This window comes from Ursus americanus, chromosome 35 (assembly GCF_024610735.1).
Source record: "Ursus americanus isolate L20-20 chromosome 35, mUrsAme1.1.p, whole genome shotgun sequence".
NCBI classification, from domain to species: Eukaryota; Metazoa; Chordata; class Mammalia; order Carnivora; family Ursidae; genus Ursus; species Ursus americanus.
The window spans coordinates 14,098,286-14,119,934 of NC_142161.1; the positions used below are offsets into that span (position 1 = coordinate 14,098,286).

The 21,649-nt window shown below is 40.8% G+C and overlaps 1 protein-coding gene, 1 long non-coding RNA gene and 1 pseudogene across 3 annotated transcripts in view; 1 reads left to right on the top strand and 2 right to left on the bottom strand.

Annotated features, from left to right (window-relative positions):
- LOC123795700 (uncharacterized) overlaps positions 1-21,649 on the bottom strand; it is a 288,542-nt gene that overhangs the window by 266,140 nt on the left and 753 nt on the right. The gene's annotated exons all lie outside the window — the stretch shown is intronic.
- Positions 99-21,442, bottom strand: SPTSSA (serine palmitoyltransferase small subunit A). The gene is made up of 2 exons (XM_045802585.2): positions 21,253-21,442; positions 99-1,247 (listed from the first exon to the last, which is right to left on the bottom strand). The coding sequence occupies exons 1-2, from the start codon at positions 21,353-21,355 to the stop codon at positions 1,144-1,146; spliced, it is 207 nt and encodes a 68-aa protein (XP_045658541.1). The 5' UTR covers positions 21,356-21,442; the 3' UTR covers positions 99-1,143.
- On the top strand, positions 11,843-12,225 carry LOC148107113 (large ribosomal subunit protein eL31 pseudogene; annotated as a pseudogene).

Genomic DNA, 21,649 nt, shown 5'->3' on the forward strand with positions numbered 1-21,649 from the left:
ATATACTTACTACTTACTTGTCCACAGCAGTCAATTCAGAAATTTAAATACTAGATCAATATTTAACAATCGGGGGGAAAATATACTGCTACACCAGCTGATTTTTCTTTGAATTTAATGAGTTTACATCAAAAAATTAGGTAGTCATTTTACATTTAAGGAATAAAAATCTTTAAAAAAAAATACAAAGAGTGAAAGGATTTTAACCAAGTTTACATTTCTTTTTGCTATAGTTTTTAACAATTCATCTCATCTTATTGCAATGTGCAAATGCATTTGCAGCACCCGTTACAATCAGGAAACTAAATTTAAGGAAGTACATTGCTAATAATAACCCTCAAAGGAAACTGATTTACTTTCTACTAAAAACTCTATGGATATAAGCATTACATAACAATGCTATTTAACCACCTATTGTCATAAGAATCATCACCAAAGTTTTCTGGAAATGAGTCCACATAAGAATTAAATATTTAAAAGGTGAAATGTTCCTTATTTTAACTTTAGCAAGATCTTTCTTTTTCATTGTTAAGAAATACTTTAATAGTTTTAAAGCAAAAGCTGTTAAGAGTAGAGTCTAGATAGCTAAAACTGTACTCCTGAGTTCAAACTTACAGATAAGTCTTTTGTAAATAGTTCTCAATAAAATATCCTCCCTCCCCATCCCCCTGCCCCAAATCTTGTATTGTTTCTTACAAAACTTTGGTCAAGAGTAGAAATATATCCAGGCAGATGGATGTGCCGTACAATAGCAAGAACAGCAGAGCCCAACTAATGACTTTGGGTTTTAGAAATAGAAGGCAATTAAAATGTACTCAAAGTTACATTAAGAAAAGCTTTCACAGGGTAATATTGAAACGGTCACAAAGGTTAAGAAAATACTGATATCAAAGTACAAATGACTACAATGTTAAAATAGACAAAAACTACTATACAAGAGCCTCTTTTAAAATTAAAAAGAAAGAACACAACACATGAGTCAGGATTATTTTCCTGTTCTACTCATGAATTTTAGTCTTTATATCCGTAGGGTTGGTTATGGTGACATCTAGTAGAGTTTCTTATGACATCTGATGAGGTTTCACCCCAACTTCAGAGGACGCTTCTTCCCCAAGGAGCCGCTCGAGTCCGGTCACATGCTGGTCATTGTACAATCTCAAAGTAGTGCAGTATCGCCATGATGTGCTGAGGCATGAAGACATATCCTGTGTACAAGGCCATCCCCACGATGGAGACCAGCATGGAATCTGAGTTGTAGTTAAGGAAACAATCTCCTTTCTCTTCACTGATTCCAAAGGAAATCCCCCAATTTTTTCAACTGTTTTATGGTGAAGTACCCACTCACTGACTGCTTTCTCATCTGTGTCAAGAAATAATCATTACAGCCACTAATATTAACTATGCCCGGCACCATTCTAAGTTCCGGAGCTCACTTTATCTTCACTATCACCTTCCAAGACAGGTACCTGCCTGTTACTCTCCCTGCTTTACTCTGAAACACCAGACAGATTAAAATGAAACATAGAAAGTGACACTGTTGAACCTAAGAAACAGAAATGTATAAGAAAATTGTATTTAATGACTTCAGAAGGTCTACCACCTTCTGCCACCAATGAAAAAAAAATGTATGATCCAACAATTTTTAAATTATTTAGACTGTTTGGCTAAAAGCACTGGCTTGTCTAAGCCAAGATCAATCATAAACCTCATGACATATAAACTGACAGCACCTACCACTATTAAACATTTATTATCATTACTCTTACTATTATTATTATTATTGCTATCACTGAACTTTGCAACATCAAATAAAAGTCGTCCTGACAACCTAAACAATAAACATTTGTATTGTGTTCCAAAGGAACTGAAATGGCATACATGCAAATCAGCAAGAAGCCCTCTTCTTGGGCCACACAAAATACTGCTAACAAAAATTATGTAAACTCTAAGGGCTTTCTGCTTTGCTGTCATGTAGCCATGTTCGAAGGAATAACTGCTTCTGGGCTGGGACCACATTTTATTAATCCATTCCTTCACATCCTCTCTCTCTCTCCCCTGTCCCCGTTCCTATCTTTCAGACCCTCCGACCATGGAAAATGGGTGACATTCTTTCACAAGAAGATAGGGTTTAAATAAACAATGTGCTTACTACCAAATAATATTTGCATAACAGTTCAGTTGACAAACCTCTTTTATATATTATCTTGCTTGACCCTAACAGCTTTCCTGTGAAATGTTTATCATGACCATTACTCATCAGAGCCTGACAGAACACTGAGTCACTTGTCCAGGGCCGTACAGGAACCTGTCCCCAGAGCCAGAGCACAAACTGAAGCCAGCTGACTTATACCCCCAATTCATTCTCCTCATCTAGCAACCATGGATGAAGTCTCCCATAATCATTTTTTAAATTTAGTTTCAGCCTCCCTTAATCCAGTTCTTTCTAGGAGTCATTGTTTCAACTATTTGAAATAGTTGATATAACTACTGATTAACTGTTTGCCTAGTCACTCAATCTAGAAACTTCTTCGATTCCTCCTCCACAGATTCAAATTATCTAAGACGTCTCAGTTCTTCCCAATCCCTACAAATGACTTTTATATCTCATGTTCCCCTACCCTAATCAATGATAAATGAGTGAGGTATTTACCATTCCTTAATTATGTCAAAGCTTCCATCTTAAGCCTCTAGCCACTTTCCATGCCACTCTTTACTAAAGTGATCCTTTTAAAATACATTAGGCTTCCCAATGCAATAGGACAGCACTTGGAATTCTAAGCCAAACATCCAAGAACCTTTCCAATCTAGTCCAAAGTACCTTAGGCTGGAGTCCATAGAAGTAGACAGAAATTCAGAGATCGGGACAGGGATTCTTGTACAAGTTATTCTTGAGGGAGTTTTAGCAGAAGGGAGTAAGTAGAGCAGAACTGAGCAGGAAGAAAAAGGTAAGTAGGTTCAGGGGCTCAGCTCCCATAGGACACGCTGGAGCATGAATTTTACCACATGGTGGTTTTGCTTTGAGGCGAGAGGCCTGACTTTCTGTATCCCTTTATCTATCAATCATTAGCTGCAGAATTGAGTGAGAAAAACCGACCTGGGTAAGACAGCTGCCTTGGCCAAGGGGACCGCGAGAAGTGATGAGCAGACAACAGAGGCTGGGGGAGAGCTACACCAGCGAGTAGAGGGGGGTTGAGGTGGAGACCAAGAGCGTCACCTACTATGCTACTTTCCCATGTAACTTTCAACACCCAAATAATTCCCCTGATAAGCACAACCTACTCACAGCCATATTATGTGAGCCTCAGAAAACAATGCTTTATATTTTCATACTGCTCCGCTTTTGCTTATGGTTTAATAATAATATAGTAAGAATAACAGAAGTAACCGCAGCTTTCATTCTGTGCATGTCCAGTATGTGCCCAGCACGGTGTTAAGTCCTTCAGCCAGTTCAAGTAATCCCAAATCTTGAAATCAGAGTAAGCAATGGAGCCAATTCCAAACCAGATCAGTCAAACCAAAAATCTGTGTTCTTAACCACTGTGCATAATACCTTCCTATATGTGGAAAATCCTATTCCTTCTAATAAAACCCAATCATTCTTAGAGCTTAGTTATCCTCTCTCAGATGAGGCCTTCCTTAGCTTTCATATTTTTCCCATTCTTACCCCCCAGCCTCTTGGCCCTACTGCACATAAAGCTCTTTATTCATATAATTTGGCCCTTATTACTTGACATTATCTATTTTTTATGAATTTTTTTAAAGATTTTATTTATTTATTTGACAGAGAGCAGGAAAGCACAAGCAGGGGGAGCCACAGAGGGAGAGGGAGAAGCAGCCTCCCAGCTGAGCAGGGAGCCTGATGTGGGACGCATCCCAGGACGCTGGGATCATGACCCGAGCCGAAGGCAGACGCCTAACCGACTGAGCCACCCAGGCGCCCCCTATTTTTTATGTATTTATCTCATCCAGATTATCAACTTCTTGAGCATAGGAAAAATGTCTTCTCTTTTTTGTATCTCCAACATCTAACATAATACATGCTTAATAAACATTTGATGAATAATGAAATTCCTCAAGAAACATTTGATTCTAGATTCGTTGTGACACTTTCTACACATTTCACACATTACTGTGATGAAAAACTTTATAGTGACCACAAAAAAGGAAAATAAAATCCATTTCTAGGCAATATTGTATTTTCAGAATGTTTTTAAGGCTTTTTACACTTTTATTTAAGTCTTATTAATGTACACACTGGGGCACCTAGGTGGCTCAGTCAGCTGAGCATTGACTCCTTGGCTCAGGTCAGGATCTCTGGGTCCTGGGATTGAGCCAGAATCTGGCTCTGTGCTCAGCAGGGAGTCAGCTGGAGAGTCTCTCTCTCTCTCTCTCCCCCTCTGCCCCTCCCCCCCACCAAATAAATAAATAAAATGTACACACCAAACAAATGAAATGGTAAGATCGTCAGGTCAATGGCTCAAAGTCAACTAGGAAGTAATCAGTAATTAGTAAAAACAGCCGTTTGAATGATTATATTACATACTCTTTATGGCACTATAATTCTTTAATTTAGTATGGAGACTAGATCAGTTAAGAAACATGCATAAATTACCTTAACAGGTTACTTTACTGTAAGACAAGAATCTGAAACTTAAGTTCTATTTTGTGAACATTAAAGTGTCAAAATTTTAAATTCCTGTATGCATATAAAATTATGTTTTGCAAGTGAGGCAAGAATTACCAGACTTGAAAAGGTTTTTTGCCTGATTAAAACATAAGGTACTAGAGGGGCGCCTGGGGGGCTCCCTCAGTTAAGCGTCTGCCTCCGGCTCAGGTCATGATCCCAGGGTCCTGGGATCGAGCCCCGCATCGGGCTCCCTGCTCAGCAGCGAGTCTGCTTCTCCCTCTCTCTCTACCCCCTCTCCTGCTCGTGCTTCACTTACTCTCTCTCAGATAAATACATTAAATCTTTAAAAAAAAAAAACCATAAGGTACTAGACGTCATGACTTTATATAGCATTATGCTGTGAATAAAAGCACTAGGAAATAAATGATAATTATATATGCTAAATGCAGGATGGTTACTTGGTGAGGTGAAATAGGGAGAGGAAGAAAGGAGAAGTAACCGAGAAGGGGCATAAATGGAGCTTCACATGTATTAGTAACGCTTTTTTTCACCTAGTTGGTAGTATATACACATTCACTATATTATTCTTTATGGAGGTTTTGTATGCCTAAATAGTCAGGTTTTTTTTTAATAAAAACTGTAAGAGAAAATGAAACTACATATGGTACTAGACTAAAACCTGTTTTGTGTGAAGGATTCTCCCCCTTTACAAAATTTGAGTTAGACATCATTGGGTCTAATTTGTTACTAGGAAATAAATAGAAAGTCGCAGCTCTCAGAAACAGAATAAACAATTCTTGATTCTGGCCAAGATAAAGAGAAAATTATTGAAAGTCACTTGAACCTAGACGCGAAAATGCCAATTCATAAGCTGCTCAAAAAAAATATTTAATAAAAAACTTAACCTAACCTTCTACCCATAGCCACTTATTAAATTTAACCTTATCCTGTGTGTCTCCAAAAAATGTTTCTATATTCTGATCCCCTTTCTCCTAATTATTCCCAGAATCACAATAATTAAATGAGCCTCTAACAGTGAGTTTTCTGTACAATTTAATGTGAAAAGTATCCCCAAAAATTATCTTAAAGCTCTGAAACATAAGAAAATATTTAAAACCAACTTAACTATACAGTTGGACACACTAGGTGAGTAAGTAGACAATGGGACCACGAGGGACTTCTACTAGCCTTAATAATCACCTTTCCAAAAAATGCAAAAAGAAGGCCACTTTTATAAGTACTTTCTACAAATGCAATTGAAGCGATGTAGTTGAAGTAGCTGCCACGTAACTCAGTTGAATATTCCCTGAGACGGTGCTTGACACCACTTAAAACGGTAGTTTTACTGATGCTCTTAGGCGCTGGTTTTATCATGACATTTGCAAGGTTCGCCTCCTTAGAAGTGTTCTTACAAAGAGAGCTAAACATATACCATTTAGAGTATACACTACCTCTAATTTTATCTGGTACTTGAGTGGATTTCTCAATCCACTGCATTCTTTAACACACCTCTCAAAGCTTAAAGTATCCTTCACACCCTGTGAAGTACAAGGAACCGGTACTGGAAACACCAGGGCCCTGGAGGAAACCTAAGTTTGAGCTGTGACTCCGCCAATCCCCGACTGTGCAAAAAACTCTCTGGTCACCAGTCTCCTTATCTATAAAATAAGGACACGCATCACCTACCTTTCAGGGCTGGTGTGAGAATTATGAATCAAATCCATTTGGCAACAAAAGGCAATATAACCCTTATTAAAATCACTGTTGGAGGGCTCAGGCATTTAACATCATGACTTAGACAATGCTTGGGAATTGCCCAAGGTCACCCTACTCCTAATTTGTTATTAATTTATAGTATAATTCTGGGACATCACAACCCCTCTGGAACCAAGTTTCTTCTCCATAAAATGAGGCCACTTCCTGCATTAACATTTTAGGATCCCACCTGCATGGAGCAGGCCCTTAGGCACCACCTCTCAATCACCCTTCATGTAATCTTCTGTTTCACACACACAGAAAAAAAATGCAAACAATCTATATTTTATAACACACATACATTGGAAGGTAATACACAAAATGAGAGAACAACCTTTCTATCTACCAAACTCTTACGGTTGTCTTTAATAATAGACATATCAGTAGTTGTACACAAATTAACCAGGATGACATTCTAGAGGGGGCTATGTGATCTGAGAAGAACAGAATAAAGTTAATGACATCTCGAGTATAACCAAAAAAAACCCTCAAAAACAAAAACAAAAATTTGTTTTGTGTGTTCGTAACTGTCTCTACCACGGAATGGTAAGTGCGTAAGAGTGAGAGCGCCTTGGTTCAGCTGCACCTTTGCTTCCAGCTGTGGTGCACGACTGCATAAAGCAGGGCCTTCATAAATCATTCAAGAACTGAGCAGATAGGGGTGCCTGGGTGGCGCAGTCGTTGGGCGTCTGCCTTCAGCTCAGGGCGTGATCCCGGCGATCTGGGATCGAGCCCCACATCGGGCTCCTCTGCTATGAGCCTGCTTCTTCCTCTCCCACTCCCCCTGCTGTGTTCCCTCTCTCGCTGGCTGTAAATAAATAAATAAAATCTTTAAAAAAAAAAAAAAAAAGAACTGAGCAGATAATGTGCCAGGATATGTGCAGGCACTGAAGATCAATGTTTGTTCAAGGACTGAATGAACAATCAGAGGTTATTTATAACCTGGATATAACATAAATATTTTATGGGTTCAGCGGATTTAAAAGCAAATGAATTTAAAAGCAAACGTGGAACCATATCTCTGTATGTTGTTTGCTGTTTCTTTAACAGGGATCCCCAACTAATCATGAGCTGGGAAGTTTCCAGCTAGATAGGAAAAAATAAAGATTTCTTTTGCCCATACAAGAGCCATCCCCAACCCTTTTCCCAGCAACTTAAGAAAAAAAAAAAAAAAATCCTGGTAACAAAGAGAGGAAATGCTTTCATGATAAGTACAGTACGTCAGAAGCAAGACCACAGTAACTAACACTTTCTGTACCAACCAATAACTGCACTATCACTGCCTACCTTGATAACCTATTCATAAGACTTTGGAGAAATCAAAGGTAGTTTCTTATCAGAAAAAACCCAGAGACCTTTGTTCCAGCAGGTATGACTTACACCTCTTCACTAATCTAAATAAATTTCAATGATTTAAGTCTCTGATTGCACTGTTCACTCAAAAAACAAAGCTAAAATGTCACTTAAAACAATCCAGTCTTCTCTATGGACTACGAGAAACAAACTGAGGGCCTCAGAGGGGAGGGGGGTGGGGGAATGGGATAGACCGGTGATGGGTAGTAAGGAGGGCACGTATTGCATGGTGCACTGGGTGTTATACGCAACTAATGAATCATCGAGCCTTACATCGGAAACCGGGGATGTACTGTATGGTGACTAACATAATATAATAAAAAATCATTAAAAAAAAAAAAAAACAATCCAGTCTTCTATTAGTCAAAGTCCTTTTGTAAAGTCAATTCTGAATGCTACTTTTATCCTTAGAAATACGCAGAAGTTCTGATAAGTCTAATTTATTTTAAGGAACCATCTTAATAAAAAAAGAAAAATCATTTGATAAAGTATTATTATAGGCTGTTTTGTGAAAAGCAATCAAAACCCTAAGTGAAAATAATTGTCGACTACTGAATAAGGCTCTAAAAAGGAAATCTTCCTTACCACTATGGGTTTTTTTTTTCCCTTGACTTCAAAAAGCTGGGGATCATCTTATACAATTCAACACCCAAAAAACAAATAATCCAATTAAAAAAATGGGCAGAAGACATGAACAGACATTTCTCCAAAGAAGACATACAGATGGCCAACCGACACATGAAAAGATGCTCAAAATCACTCATGATTGGGGAAACACAAATCAAAACTACAACGAGATATCACTTCACACCTGTCAGAATGGCTAGAATCAAAAACACAAGAAATAACAAGCATTGGCGAGGACATGGAGAAACAGGAACACTTGTACACTGTTGGTGGGAATGCAAACTGGTGCAGCCACTGTGGAAGACAGCATGCAGATTCCTCAAAAAGTTAAAAATGGAACTATCCTATGATACAGTAATTGCACTACTGGGAATTTACCCAAAAAATACAAAAACAGTAATTCAAAGGGATACATGCACCCCTATATTTACTGTAGCATTATTTACGATGACCAAATTATGGAAGAAGCCAAGTGTCCATCAACAGATTAACAGATAAAGAAGACGTGGGGTGTGTGTGTGTGTGTGTGTGTGTGTGTGTGTGTATGCATGTATGCATATAAACATACACACACATACACATACACACACACACACACACACACACAATGGAATATTATTCAACCATAAAAAAAGAACGAAATCTTGCCACTTGCAACATGGGTAGAGCTAGAGAGTATAATGCTAAGTGAAATAAGCCAATCAGAGAAATACTGTATGAATACACTCATATGTGGAGTTTAAGAAACCAAACAAGCAAAGGAGAGAAACAAAAAAGGGGAGAGAGACAAACCAAGAAACAGACTCTTAACTATAGAGAGCAAACTGATGGTTATCAGAGGGGAGGTTGGTTGGGGGGATGGGTGAAATAGGTGATAGTGATTAAAGAGTACATTTATCAGGGCACCTGCGCAGCTCAGTCCGTTGGCCGACCCTTGGTTTCAGCTCAGGTCATGGTCTTGGGGTCATGGGATGGAGCCCCGCATCAGGTTCCATGTTTGGAGCAGAATCTGCTTGGGATTTTCCCTCCCTCTCCCCCATCCGTCACTTGCACTCATGAGCACACTCTCACTCTCTCTCAATAAATAAACAAACAAAATCTTTAAAAAAAGAGAGAGAGTAATTTATCATGATGAGCCCTGAGTAATGTACAGAATTACTGAATCCTATATTGTACACCTGAAACTAACACTGTATGTTAACTATACTCAAATCAAAATTTAAAGCTTAGTAAAAAAAAAAAAAAAAAACTGGAGATCACCAAGAGAAGTGTTAAGAAAGTGTATTGTTACCAAACATATCAACTGTCTCTTGATACTTTTCTAACTGCCTTCAAATAAAAGCAAGTGGAAGATATTGATACTGTTACAGTCTGTGTATGTTAGTCAATTTTATATTTATGGGTCCTATTGAAGGACATCACATCAGCTTCTGACCATTCTGTAGTGTGTTGATTATACCAAAGTATAGAAATTCACTTTAGAAATGATAACTTGATGACAAACTCTTTAAAAACTAAACAAACAAAAAAGCATGCTGCTGAAACCAGCATGTTCAACTCTGAACCAGTCCTGGAAATGGTTTGCAGCTCTGAGCCCAGAGACACCAAGACTGTGTATCACTGTGTGATAATTATAGCTTATAAATAAGCGTCTATTAATTTCATGCAGATTTGAAGTCCCAGGGTCAAGGGGGGAAAAAAATCCCAGTCTGTTCTGAAATATGCTGTAATACATTTCTGGAACATCAGCTATCTCACACCTGACTAGCACAGCATAGGAGCTGCATTGTTTCATATGGGATTTCTCATAAGTTAGGGAAGCCAGATTAGTGGGAGAATTATAACCTTCTTCAAGAAACAACCTTTAGCTCAGCTGCTGCACAGACCGGAGTCCTTTGAGCTCTATCTTAAGAAAGTTAAAAGTCAGCATCTGCACCAAGGCTCCGTCTGCAGAAAGGCTAGCTCCACACTGGCTCCTGCGCCCCCTTGATGGCAGCCCACGCCATCCGCACCACTGATGTCCATGCAGTTTTAATGGCCCCTGAGGCAGCCTCCAGCCTGCCTGCCTGGGCTATCCAAGTTATCCCTCAAGATGCCAAATATTGTTCTGGTTAGTGCTTGATTACTACGTTGCATTGATTTTGGGTGCCCTGCTCTAGTGCTCTTTTCCCATAAACCCCATTATTTGGGGATTTTTCAGGAACACATCATGGCGAGAAGTCTTGTTTTAGTAGTAATTGTACTTTTCATAGCTATTGATCATAACTAATATCTTTCCATCATTTCATAACTACGATCTTTTAAGCATTCCAATTTATGAAAAGAATATATGCTCTATTTAGTGGATCTTCTGGGATATACAGTTTTAATTATTAAATTTGAACACTGTAGTTGTTTGTTTTTTAAGCAAAAGAATCTATCTTATCTTTGCTCCTAAGTACCTTAAATGTTACAACACTCAAAGCCTAGGGGTAGGTCACAAAGACTTCAAGAATGTGAAGTAGTGGAAGGGGCACCTGGCCGGCTCTGTCTGTAGAGCATGTGGCTTGATCTGAGTCACAAGTTCAAGTACCACACTGGGCATAGGGCTTACTTAAAAAATAAAAATACATATATAGGACCCACAGTCACTTCTACTGACAAATCGCTGGTACCACGTGCTGAAACACTGCAGAATATCTCTGTGTGTTCTGTCCCCACTGCCAACCGTGTGTGGCTTTCCCTGCCCATCCTGGTGCAGACCACTCAGTTCTTGTGCAGCAGTTTTATTCATCTTCCGCCTTTCCTGAAAGCTACTAAAGAAGAAATTATCATATCCTAAGGAGTATAGATAAGGGGGTATTCTAACATTTTTTTTTAAGATTTTATTTATTTATTTGACAGAGAGAGACAGCCAGCGAGAGAGGGAACACAAGCAGGGGGAGTGGGAGAAGAAGCAGGCTCCCAGCGCAGGAGCCTGATGTGGGGCTCGATCCCAGAACGCCGGGATCACGCCCTGAGCCAAAGGCAGACGCTTAACGACTGAGCCACCCAGGCGCCCCTAACATTTTCATTCTAATATCAAGGCAGGGTAAAACAGGCTAGAGCAGCTATCTTTGAACTAAAGCCCAGGAGCCTCAAACAGACCAAGACTTTCCAGAAGGCTAAGATGGGGTAAGGGGAAGGGTTTACAGAATCTTCAGCTGCCACTGTACTCTCTCCTAAAACTGATCCGACAATTATAGTCATCTGCTAGTTGCCCTTCCCATGCCCCACACAACTTCATTTCTCCCACTTTACTTCCTGAATCTGATAATTATGCATTTCCCCAGGGCATGAAATAACCTCTGGGACAGCAAACAAAGGAATAATAACTAACTCGAGTTGTACTTTATTGCATTCGGGTAACAAACTCCTGGCACAGCTGCAAGCCTCACCTATCTAACCATCTAATAATTTGAATTCAGAAGTGAGACACCTTTCCAGCCTGGGCCTGACAGAATGACTCCTACAAAGAAGGATGGCGAGAAGAGGGGCCTTTCTGCCATCAGTGAGGTAGTGACCGGAGAATACACTGTCAACAGTTACAAGTGCACCCATGGAGTGCGCTTCAAGGAGCGTGCACTTCAGGCACTCAAAAAAAAAAAAATCTGGAAATGTGCCATGAAGGAGATGGAACTCCAGATGTGCACACTGACGTCAGGCTCAACAAAGCTATCTGAGTCAGAGGAGTGAGAAATGTCCCATAGCACACCCAAGTGCGGCTGTCCAGGACACACAATGAGGATGAAGATTCACCAAACAAGCTTAATACATTGGTTATCTATGTACCTGTTACCACTTAGAAAACTCTACAGTCAATATGGATGAGAACTAACCACTGATTGTCAAATCAAGTCATAAATTAAAAAAGGGGGGGGGGGAGACAGGAGTATACGTGTTTATGTAACAATTTTTTTAGCAGAAAAATGGCACTGAGCTTTTTTGACAGAAATTAAGGCTGACTTCGCCTACTTGGCTTCACGATGAGGACCGGCTTTGCCAATTAGGTTATGTGATGAACACTTTTTATGAATTGTACAAGAAAAAACTGAGTTTTAAGGTTTTAACAAAAATATGCAATAATAAAATACATATAAGAAAAGCAAGGAATGAAATCCTTTGTAACTGTCTAAATTTACTATGAAATATTTCGGATGTGAACTTAAATGAACAAGATGATGGACAGCCAGTACAACATGCTCTTTGATCTTCTAGGGGCTACACAAGCGAAAAGTCTGAATACCTTTGCGGCAGAGACTTGCAAGTATTAATGCATCAGTTACAATTATTCTTACCTTTGCTTCCCCCCTCCCCAGCCCTTCCTTGTAACAGAGACTGCATTCATTTCTACAAAAGGAAGTTCAAAAGGAAATGGCATGAAATATAAAAGACTGAAGATTATTGAGAAGAAATTCATTTTTTTCCTTAAGTTTGAAGGCAATGTTCAGGTTATTTCAACATTATTCTGAAATCACATTTTGTTTGAAAGTACCTTGATAAATCTTTCTTTTTTTTTTTTTTTTTAAGATTTTATTTATTTATTCGACAGAGATAGAGACAGCGAGAGAGGGAACACAAGCAGGGGGAGCGGGAGAGGAAGAAGCAGGCTCATAGCGGAAGAGCCTGATGTGGGACTCGATCCCGGAACGCCGGGATCACGCCCTGAGCCGAAGGCAGAGGCTTAACCGCTGTGCCACCCAGGCGCCCCTTGATAAATCTTTCTAAAAGGCACTAAGCTGACTTGCTAAAAGTATTTTTCTAGAAGTAACTTTCTCTAATGTTAAGAATTTTTCCCTAATCATCAAACCATATGCTGATTTTTACTGGAACTCTAGTTAAAGTGTCAAAGAATTCTGTACATACATTTTCTTCAAGAGGCACTCATTAAGAAGAAAGTTCTAGTAGAAGACTCTGGTGAATTGGGGTTTTTATGATAATTCCTTCTGCTGAATACCTCAGAGGAAGCTCTGCCAAAGACAGAGAAAGTGATCTAAAGGTCCTCCCGGGCCAAAATACAGGTTTTTCTTAGTCAATTTTGTTTTATTTGTTGTTTATTTACAAAAATATGTTACATAGGAAATACACAGAAAGAGATATTGACTTAATTATTAATACCTTCAAAAGTGGCAGGGCAAAATGTATTCCCCAATCACCTCCACACTGGCTTATAAAAACTCTGATTTCACCAAACCAGGCACTATTAAACACGGATTAAGAGCATTTCCAGGTGTTCAGAGATATTTCAAGAGAGATGCACAGAAACTGGTGACACTGGCTGTCCTGGACTGGCTGGAGTGGAAAGAAGACTTTTACCAGCTACGTTTTTGGTGCCTTTTGAGTTTTGAACCATGAGGATGTATAATCTATTTTATTTACAATTTTAGAATTCATATTTTCTAAACTCTCAAATATTTTAGTATATTAAGATACAAAGAAAAAAATTCAATTCTAGCTGTAAGCACTTGAGGATACAGCAAAAAGCTGAGAAAATAAATTAACTTAGCTGCTGCTGAAACAGCATACACCATGAATTTTGCAACGCTTTTTTTTTTCATTATCATGCAAAGCCTACCTTAATCCGAAATACCTACCTTTGCTTCTACCCTTGCCTCCTCTCACCACCCTTAATCTACCCCAAACCCTGCAGCCAAAGTAAACCTTTTCAAACCTAAGATCAGATCAGATCACTCCTCTCTCAAAACCTTCTAAGAGCATCCTTCTCAATGAAGAGTAAAAGCCAAGGGTCTCCTGGGTGGCTCAGTCAGTTAAGCACCTGCCTTCAGCTCAGGTCATGATCTCAGGGTCCTGGGATGGAGCCCCAAATCAGACTGCCAGCTCAGTGAAGAGTCTTCTTCCCCCACTCTCTGCCCCTCGCCCCCCATGTGTGCGTGCACACTCTCTCTCTCCCTCAAATAAATAAAATCTTTTTTTAAAAATCGTCCAAGATCTCCACTGACTCTGATGTCATCACCTACTGCTCTCCCCCCATGGTCACTCTGCTCCAGCCATACCTGCCTCAGGGGTGGCCTTCACACATGCTAGGCAGGGTCTGGACTCAGGAACTTTGCACTGGCTATTCCCTCTGCCAGCTATGCTCTGTCCTCAGATTTCCACCCTGCTAACTCCATCACTTCCTTTATGTTTTACTCAAATAGCCCTTCTCAATGAAGCCTCTCCCGACATCCTCTTTAAAAACAGCATTATGGAAAACAGAAAAGTAGGTCAGTGGGATAAGAAATGTACACTGACCTACTTTTCTGTTTCCCATAATGCTTACCACCTAGCATACTCTATAATTCAATTATAAAAGTTCCACAAGGACAGGGATCTTTGTCTCATTTGCTCAGATGTTTTGCAAGCACCTAAGCCAGCGTCTGGTAGCAGGTATGCACACAGAAGTATCTGGTGAATTAATAAATGGCCCTAACCTGCTTTTTCAACTTTACTTCACACTTATTCTGCCTTAAAGAATCCCTGTTCCAGCCAGTCAGCCTGGGGTACTCCTCATCCCCTCACACCTCTACACCCAAGTCCATACCTTCTTCCCATTTGGGGGAACAAAAAGAAAACAAAAAATCAAAACACTCAAATACCTCCCGGAAAGTTCTCTGAGCACTCCCAGTCCCCATGTTCTTCCTGCCCTGTGTCCCAGGGCACTTTTTGCCCAGCTCACTCTACTGCAACGACCCCAGGGTGGATCCATCTGAGAACATGCATGAATCCCAATTTTCCCTAAAACTTACTCTAATTTCCTTGAAGTCCATCTTCCTTGAAAGCTTGTTATAGAACTCAGTACATTGAATATGGAAAAAGAAAGAAAAAGAAAAAAAAAAAAACCTGTTCCAGGACTTTTTTTTTTTCCCATTCAAAATGAAAAGAGCTCCAAGTCTCATGGAGAAATGTATGTTTTCATGGCTTATTTTCCTAGTTTATTAAATATTAAAATATCAATGAGAAAATTCTTACTGGATTTGAGTGACTCTACTCCAAAGGTATGAGTACCTCCCCTCATCTCCTTAACTCTGAATCCAATACCTAGGAGACCCTACAGGATCTGACCTCGTCTCCTACTACTGATACCCTCCTTCACTCTGCCCCAGCCACACCGGCCCGCGGGCTATCTGTGACACCTGACAGACATGCTGCTCAGACATGCTTTGGGGCATTCATACTTACTGTCCCTTCTGCCTAGAATGCTCATTCCCCTGGAATTCTTTCCCTGCTTAAATCTCTCTAAATGCCCTTCCCGACCACTCTAGCTAAAATTGAAAAACATTCCTTCTTCCTTACTTCCTATCCTCTTCTGTTTTATTTTTCTCTGTAACAACTATAACAATCTAATAGTCTATATTTTTTACCTATTTATCTAGCAGCATTAGAATAAATATTTTTATCTGTTTTGTTCAGTCGTACCCCCACTATCTAGAATGGTATCTGGCAATTAGGAAGTACCTAATAATTGTGAAATGCAGAATTCAGCAAGCACACATATTTTACAGATGAATAGACATAACAATGCAAATTTTGTTAACATCTGTTAAAACAAATCAAAGAAGTTCTTTCAATCTATAGCATTTTCTACTTCTTAAAATCTGAATTCTTTTTTTTTTTTTTAAGATTTTATTTATTTATCTGACAGATAGAGAGACAGCCAGCGAGAGAGGGAACACAAGCAGGGGGAGTGGGAGAGGAAGAAGCAGGCTCCCAGCAGAGAAGCCTGACGTGGGGCTCGATCCCAGAACTCCAGGATCACGCCCTGAGCCGAAGGCAGACGCTTAACGACTGAGCCACCCAGGCGCCCCTGAATTCTCTCTTCTAAGAACTGAATTCTGTTGGCCAGAAACAGCCAAGTTCCAAAGCTACCCTAAAAGTGATTTAAAATCAGGTCTCTTTTACCATTCCCAAACACTTCTGCAATTCCTTTGAAATGACAAATCAATATACAAACAAATGTTCCTCAAGGACTATCTGTGTGTCCAGCACAGTGGTTTAAAAAAATTCTTTCCTGGGGCGCCTGGGCGGCTCAGTCAGTTAAGCGTCTGCCTTCAGCTCAGGTCATGATCCCGGGGTCCTGGGATTGAGCCCTGCATGGGGCTCCACGATGAACTTGAGAATCTCTTTCTCCCTCTCCCTCAGCCTCTGCCCCTACCCCACCCCCGACTCGTGTGTGTGCACGTGTGCAAGCACGTGTGCTCTCTCAAAAAAAAAAAAAAAAAAAAAACATTTTTTTTTTTATTTCCTTGAAGAAACAAAGAAACATAGACTGTCTTTCAGGGGGAATCGAATTCCTAACACAAACCAAAAAAACTGCCCACATTTTGCTTAAAATAAATAGAAGCATAAAATGCCATGGAAACATAAGAAGCCATAGAAAGATAGCAAATATAGCTCAGTGACTACAGAATAAATTTAATTTTTAAAAAAAGGCTAAATACCTTTTACTTATGCTTCAAATAATTTTCACAAGGTATTTTTAAATTTTCCACACCTCTCCTCAACAGCATGGTTACAATGTTATTCAGTGAGGCACCACAGGGAGTGTCTCACTGGTTACAAAACCTGTCTCGGTTACAAAACCTCCTCTTCTCCTTCCCCACTGATGGCTGCCAGTAGGGAAAGGGGGTTTAGAAACATGTTAAAACTTCTCCTCTGGAGCAAGAGCTCGATGCATTTCAGTCTGCACAGGTCGGCTACAGTATTCACTGCAATACTACTCCGCACTTAGGTGATTCACTTCATTGTTGCCTTCTGTTTTAATCAGGTGTCACATCCCCTTTTCCTGCACAAGAGAAACCATGTCTGCACGTGGAAAAAGTTCAAATACTGGCTGACAAAGCAAAAGCTAATGTATCATTTCAAATGTGGTAACAGAAAGCAGATGATAAGAGAAAAATTTAGGGTACGGGCCCTAGCATGGAAGGACTTACAAAACGGATTTTTACATCTTACTCTTTCAAGACCACTTGCAGTGTGCCCGACTTGACACAGATGCATTTCCTTAAAAACGTACTGAAAATTATTTTTTGTGAATCACAATTTCCTTACTTAGATAATTTCAAAAAACCCTTATATTCAACTGGGATTGACCTTTCAATTTACAACTGTTAATGAACTTCTAGCTATTTGATTTGGAGAAACAGAGAAGCAAATTCAGATGTTCAAGGATGCCTCTAGAAAAAATGTACAGAAGTAGTTAATAACAAGGTATCACTGTTCCCTAAAACAAGGACAACTTCAATTTATTAAAGGAGTTATAGCAAAGACGTGGAAACTAACGCCATTACCTTCTTCTAGAGTCTTTCTCTTAGGACCTTCTAACTCAGAGACCATTTCTCAGACAACCGGACAAATTTCTCCTACACGAAATGTTAGGTGCTAGCAGTGGTAACTGTTTTCAATGTGATTTTTAAGAAAGTATGTCTCTTTTCAAAATCATTAACTAGCCACAAAATTGTTCTATGTGAAGCTTACTAATTATTAATGAATTTATGAAATTCAAACTACTTCACAGTAATTAAAGCTCCTAATGAGTGGGGGGAAATGCAGCTTTCTCATTCAGTTCCTTCCTCCAAGCTAGAATGCAGATTCATCGCAAATCAATATTCCAAACTATACAAAAATTAAATGCCTGACTTTAGCTCTAGAAGTTGAGTTAGAATAATATAACAGCTGATAGTAATTTAAGATCGGCTTATGTCAAAAGGATTATATTTCTACCTTGGGCTGGGGCGCCTGGGTGGCTCAGTTGGTTGGGCAACTGCCTTTCGCTCAGGTCGTGATCCCAGAGTCCCTGTATCAAGTCCCCCAGGGGGCTCCCTGCTCAGCGGGGAGTCTGCTTCTCCCTCTGACCCTCCCCCGTCTCATGCTCTCTCTCTCAAATAAATACATACATACATACATACATACATACATAAATAAATAAATAAATAAATAAATAAATAAATAAATAAATAAATAAATAAAACATTTCTACCTTGGGTTAATTCATTTATGTGAGCTTTGAAATAAGATTTTTTTTAATTCTTGGTTTAAAACCACAGGATTCTACAGGAACCAATGCTAGTTGGTTGCAGTTCCCATTAGTTTTTTTAAAAACTGAAATTACTTGGTCACATAAACCAATGAGAAGTCAAAAGCAAAAATCTACAGACACACTACATTTCAGTTCATAATTTATTCCTCCATCCCCCCAAAAAGCCAGCATCTAGGTTATTTATAGCACACTGTTACTATTACCATGTAACACAGAAAAACCTTAATACCATTCACACTGTAGCGTGTATTCACATGCAAACAAAAGCTTTTCAGTGTAAAAGATTTAACAGACTGTTGCAGTGGGCTCTACATTCAACTTCTGACTTAAAGAGCGTCAATTTACTGCAACATTGTTTAAATTCACCTTTTTTTTTAAAGATTTTATTTATTTATTTATTTGACAGAGAGAGAGACACCCAGCGAGAGAGGGAACACAAGCAGGGGGAGTGGGAGAGGAAGAAGCAGGCTCCCAGCAGAGCAGGGAGCCCGATGCGGGACTCCATCCCAGGACCCTGGGATCACGCCCTGAGCCAAAGGCAGATGCTTAATGACTGAGCCACCCAGGCGCCCCTTAAATTCACTTTTAAGATGATTTTAACTAAGGAGCACCTGCAGGCTCAGTTGGAAGAACATGTGGCTCTTGATTTCAGGGTTGTGAGTTTGAGCGCCACACTGGATGTAGAGATTACTTAAGTAAATAAATACATAATTTTTTTAAAAAAAAGAAAAAAAGGGACACCTGAGTGGCTCAGTCAGTTAAGCGTCTGCCTTCAGCTCAGGTCATAATCCCAGGGTCCTGGGATGGAGCCCCACATCAGGCTCCTTGCTCAACAAAGAGTCGCTTCTCCCTCTGCCTGCCATCCCCCCCGCCCCCTGCCCCCCCCACTCTCTCTCTCTGACAAATAAATAAAATCTTTATAAATAAATAAATAAACAAACAAACAAAAAGATGGCTCAGTAGGTTCTCAGTAGACTAAGCATCCAACTCCTGATTTCAACTCAGGTTATAATCTCAGTTTCATGAGACTAAGCCCCGAGTTGGGCTCTGCGCCGGGCACGGACCCTGCTTAAGATTCTCTCCCTCAGTTGCCTGGGTGGCTCAATCGGTTCAAGTGTCCGCCTTCAGCTCAGGTCATGATCTCATGGTCCTGGGACTGGGTCCCACATCAGGCTCTTTGCTCAACGGGGAATCTGTTTCTCCCTCTCACTCTCCCTTTGTGCTCTCTCTCTCGCTCTCAAATAAATAAAATCTTAAAAAAAAAAGATTCTTCCTCTCCCTCTGCCCCCCCCCTTTAAAAAAAAGATGATTTTAACTGAGTCAAGAAGCATGTGCTTCTATATTTTAGTATACATTTTAGAAAGATAACTTCATGAGCTCTAACCTATAGAACTGCAACTACAAATAAATGGTGCAGGAAATCAGAACATACTTTACATTCAGACTTTAAATCCAAAATATGAATTATGGCTCTTAAGTTCTGGAAAGCTTTGGAAACAAATATTAAAAATAAATAAATTTCCTTGTAAGCAGCTTAAGATTCCTCCAAAGTGTTGAAACAAAAGACAGCTTTGAGTACAATTTTATGCTAGTTCAATACAAATAAACACACTTATTAATGCTTGGAATGAAATCATCGCAGTCACTCCACCTGAATGCAACAATGCATTTGCAAAGCTGTTCTGAAGCTACTGCAAACTAAACCACATTGAAAAGGAGGCCGTGTCGGTGTTGTCAAATCACTGTTGTATACTTAAAACTAAAGTAACATTGTGTTAACTATACTTCAATTTAAAGAAAAGGGGGGACCCTGTATGAAGTAGGCATGTTATGTGAAAAGTTTCATATTGGCCCCCAAATTTAAAAAAAAAAAAAAGAAGAAGAAGAAGAAGAAGAAAGTTACACCTCATTATTAGTATGTATTCTGCAAGAATAATATCAAGGCATGTCAACGCAGACAAATGACACAAACATCACAGACTCAGAAAGCCTATTTTTCACAACCTTGCGTATTAAGTGAGGTTGTTATGAAGTTAGATGAGTTAAGATACAGGCAATGTGCTTATTAGCACAGTTGCTTGGCTCATAGTGAACCTTCAATATCATTAACAAATATCTATCAGCTATCTATGAAAACACAGTATCAAACACTATCTACGATTAACCACAAATTCCTTTCTTGGCTCGACTTCTACGGACTGCGAAAACAGCAACTTAATGAATAAAACACACTCTTTAAATTCCCCATCCTGAAAACCAATAAGGTACAACAAACTGTTTTCAAAAAACTATACTGGGGTGTCACAAACACAAGTTCCCATGATTAAAAGTCTGCCAAACTGGTTAGCATTCTCATTAGGACCAAAGTCAGCTAACTCGGGGACAGTTAAAGGTCAAAGCCGTCCCAGCCGGGAACGATTTGCTCCACTTACACAGTCCCTGCCTCCCAAACAGCAGGGGACTGAACCAAAGGCAGGCGCGGCCGAAGTGCAGGCGAGGACAAACCTGGTTAGACATCGCCCTAGGGGATTTCCTCCAATAGTAAAGCCGCTTCCACCTCCGCTCAAAGCGACTCACAGCCCCCCTAGGATCTCAAGAGTTCTAGTCCCCCACCCTCCCCAACCACGGGAGCGCCGCCCTCCGCCCCAGACCTCCGCCCCGCGTGCCCGCAGCGAAGAGGCGAGTCCGCGCGCGCGCCGTCCCTGCAGGGCCGGCTCTCCACCCTCCGCCCCCCAGCCTCCACCCCCCAGCCCCTGGCGCCTGAGCCGGGGAGGATGCGGCCCGGGCTCCCGCTCCCCCAACCCCGGCCCCCGCGCCCGCGGCCTGGGCAGGATACTGAACACAGTCCGCTCCCAGGGCTCCAGCATGTAGAGCGCCGTGACCAGCAGATACTGGTAGTAGAACCAGGACATTTGCTTCCAGGCCCGCGCCAGCGCCATCCCCGCCGCGCGCCTCCCTCGTTGAGGCCGAGCGTCAGTCTGTCCTGCCGGCCTCCGGTTAGCTTCCTCCAGCCCCCGGCCGCGAGGCCCGCCCGCCCGCCACCGTGCGTCTATTGGCCGGTCCAGCCCGGCGCGTCACCCGTGGGCACGCCCAGCCCCTCGCGCGCCCGGGCAGCCGGCCGCGAGCCCCGCCCGGCCGGCGCTCATTGGCCCATCGGCGGCCACGCGTCGCGCCCGCCTGCTCCCCGGTTTCCCCCTCTCCGGGCCGCGCCCACGGGAGCGGGAGAACCTTCC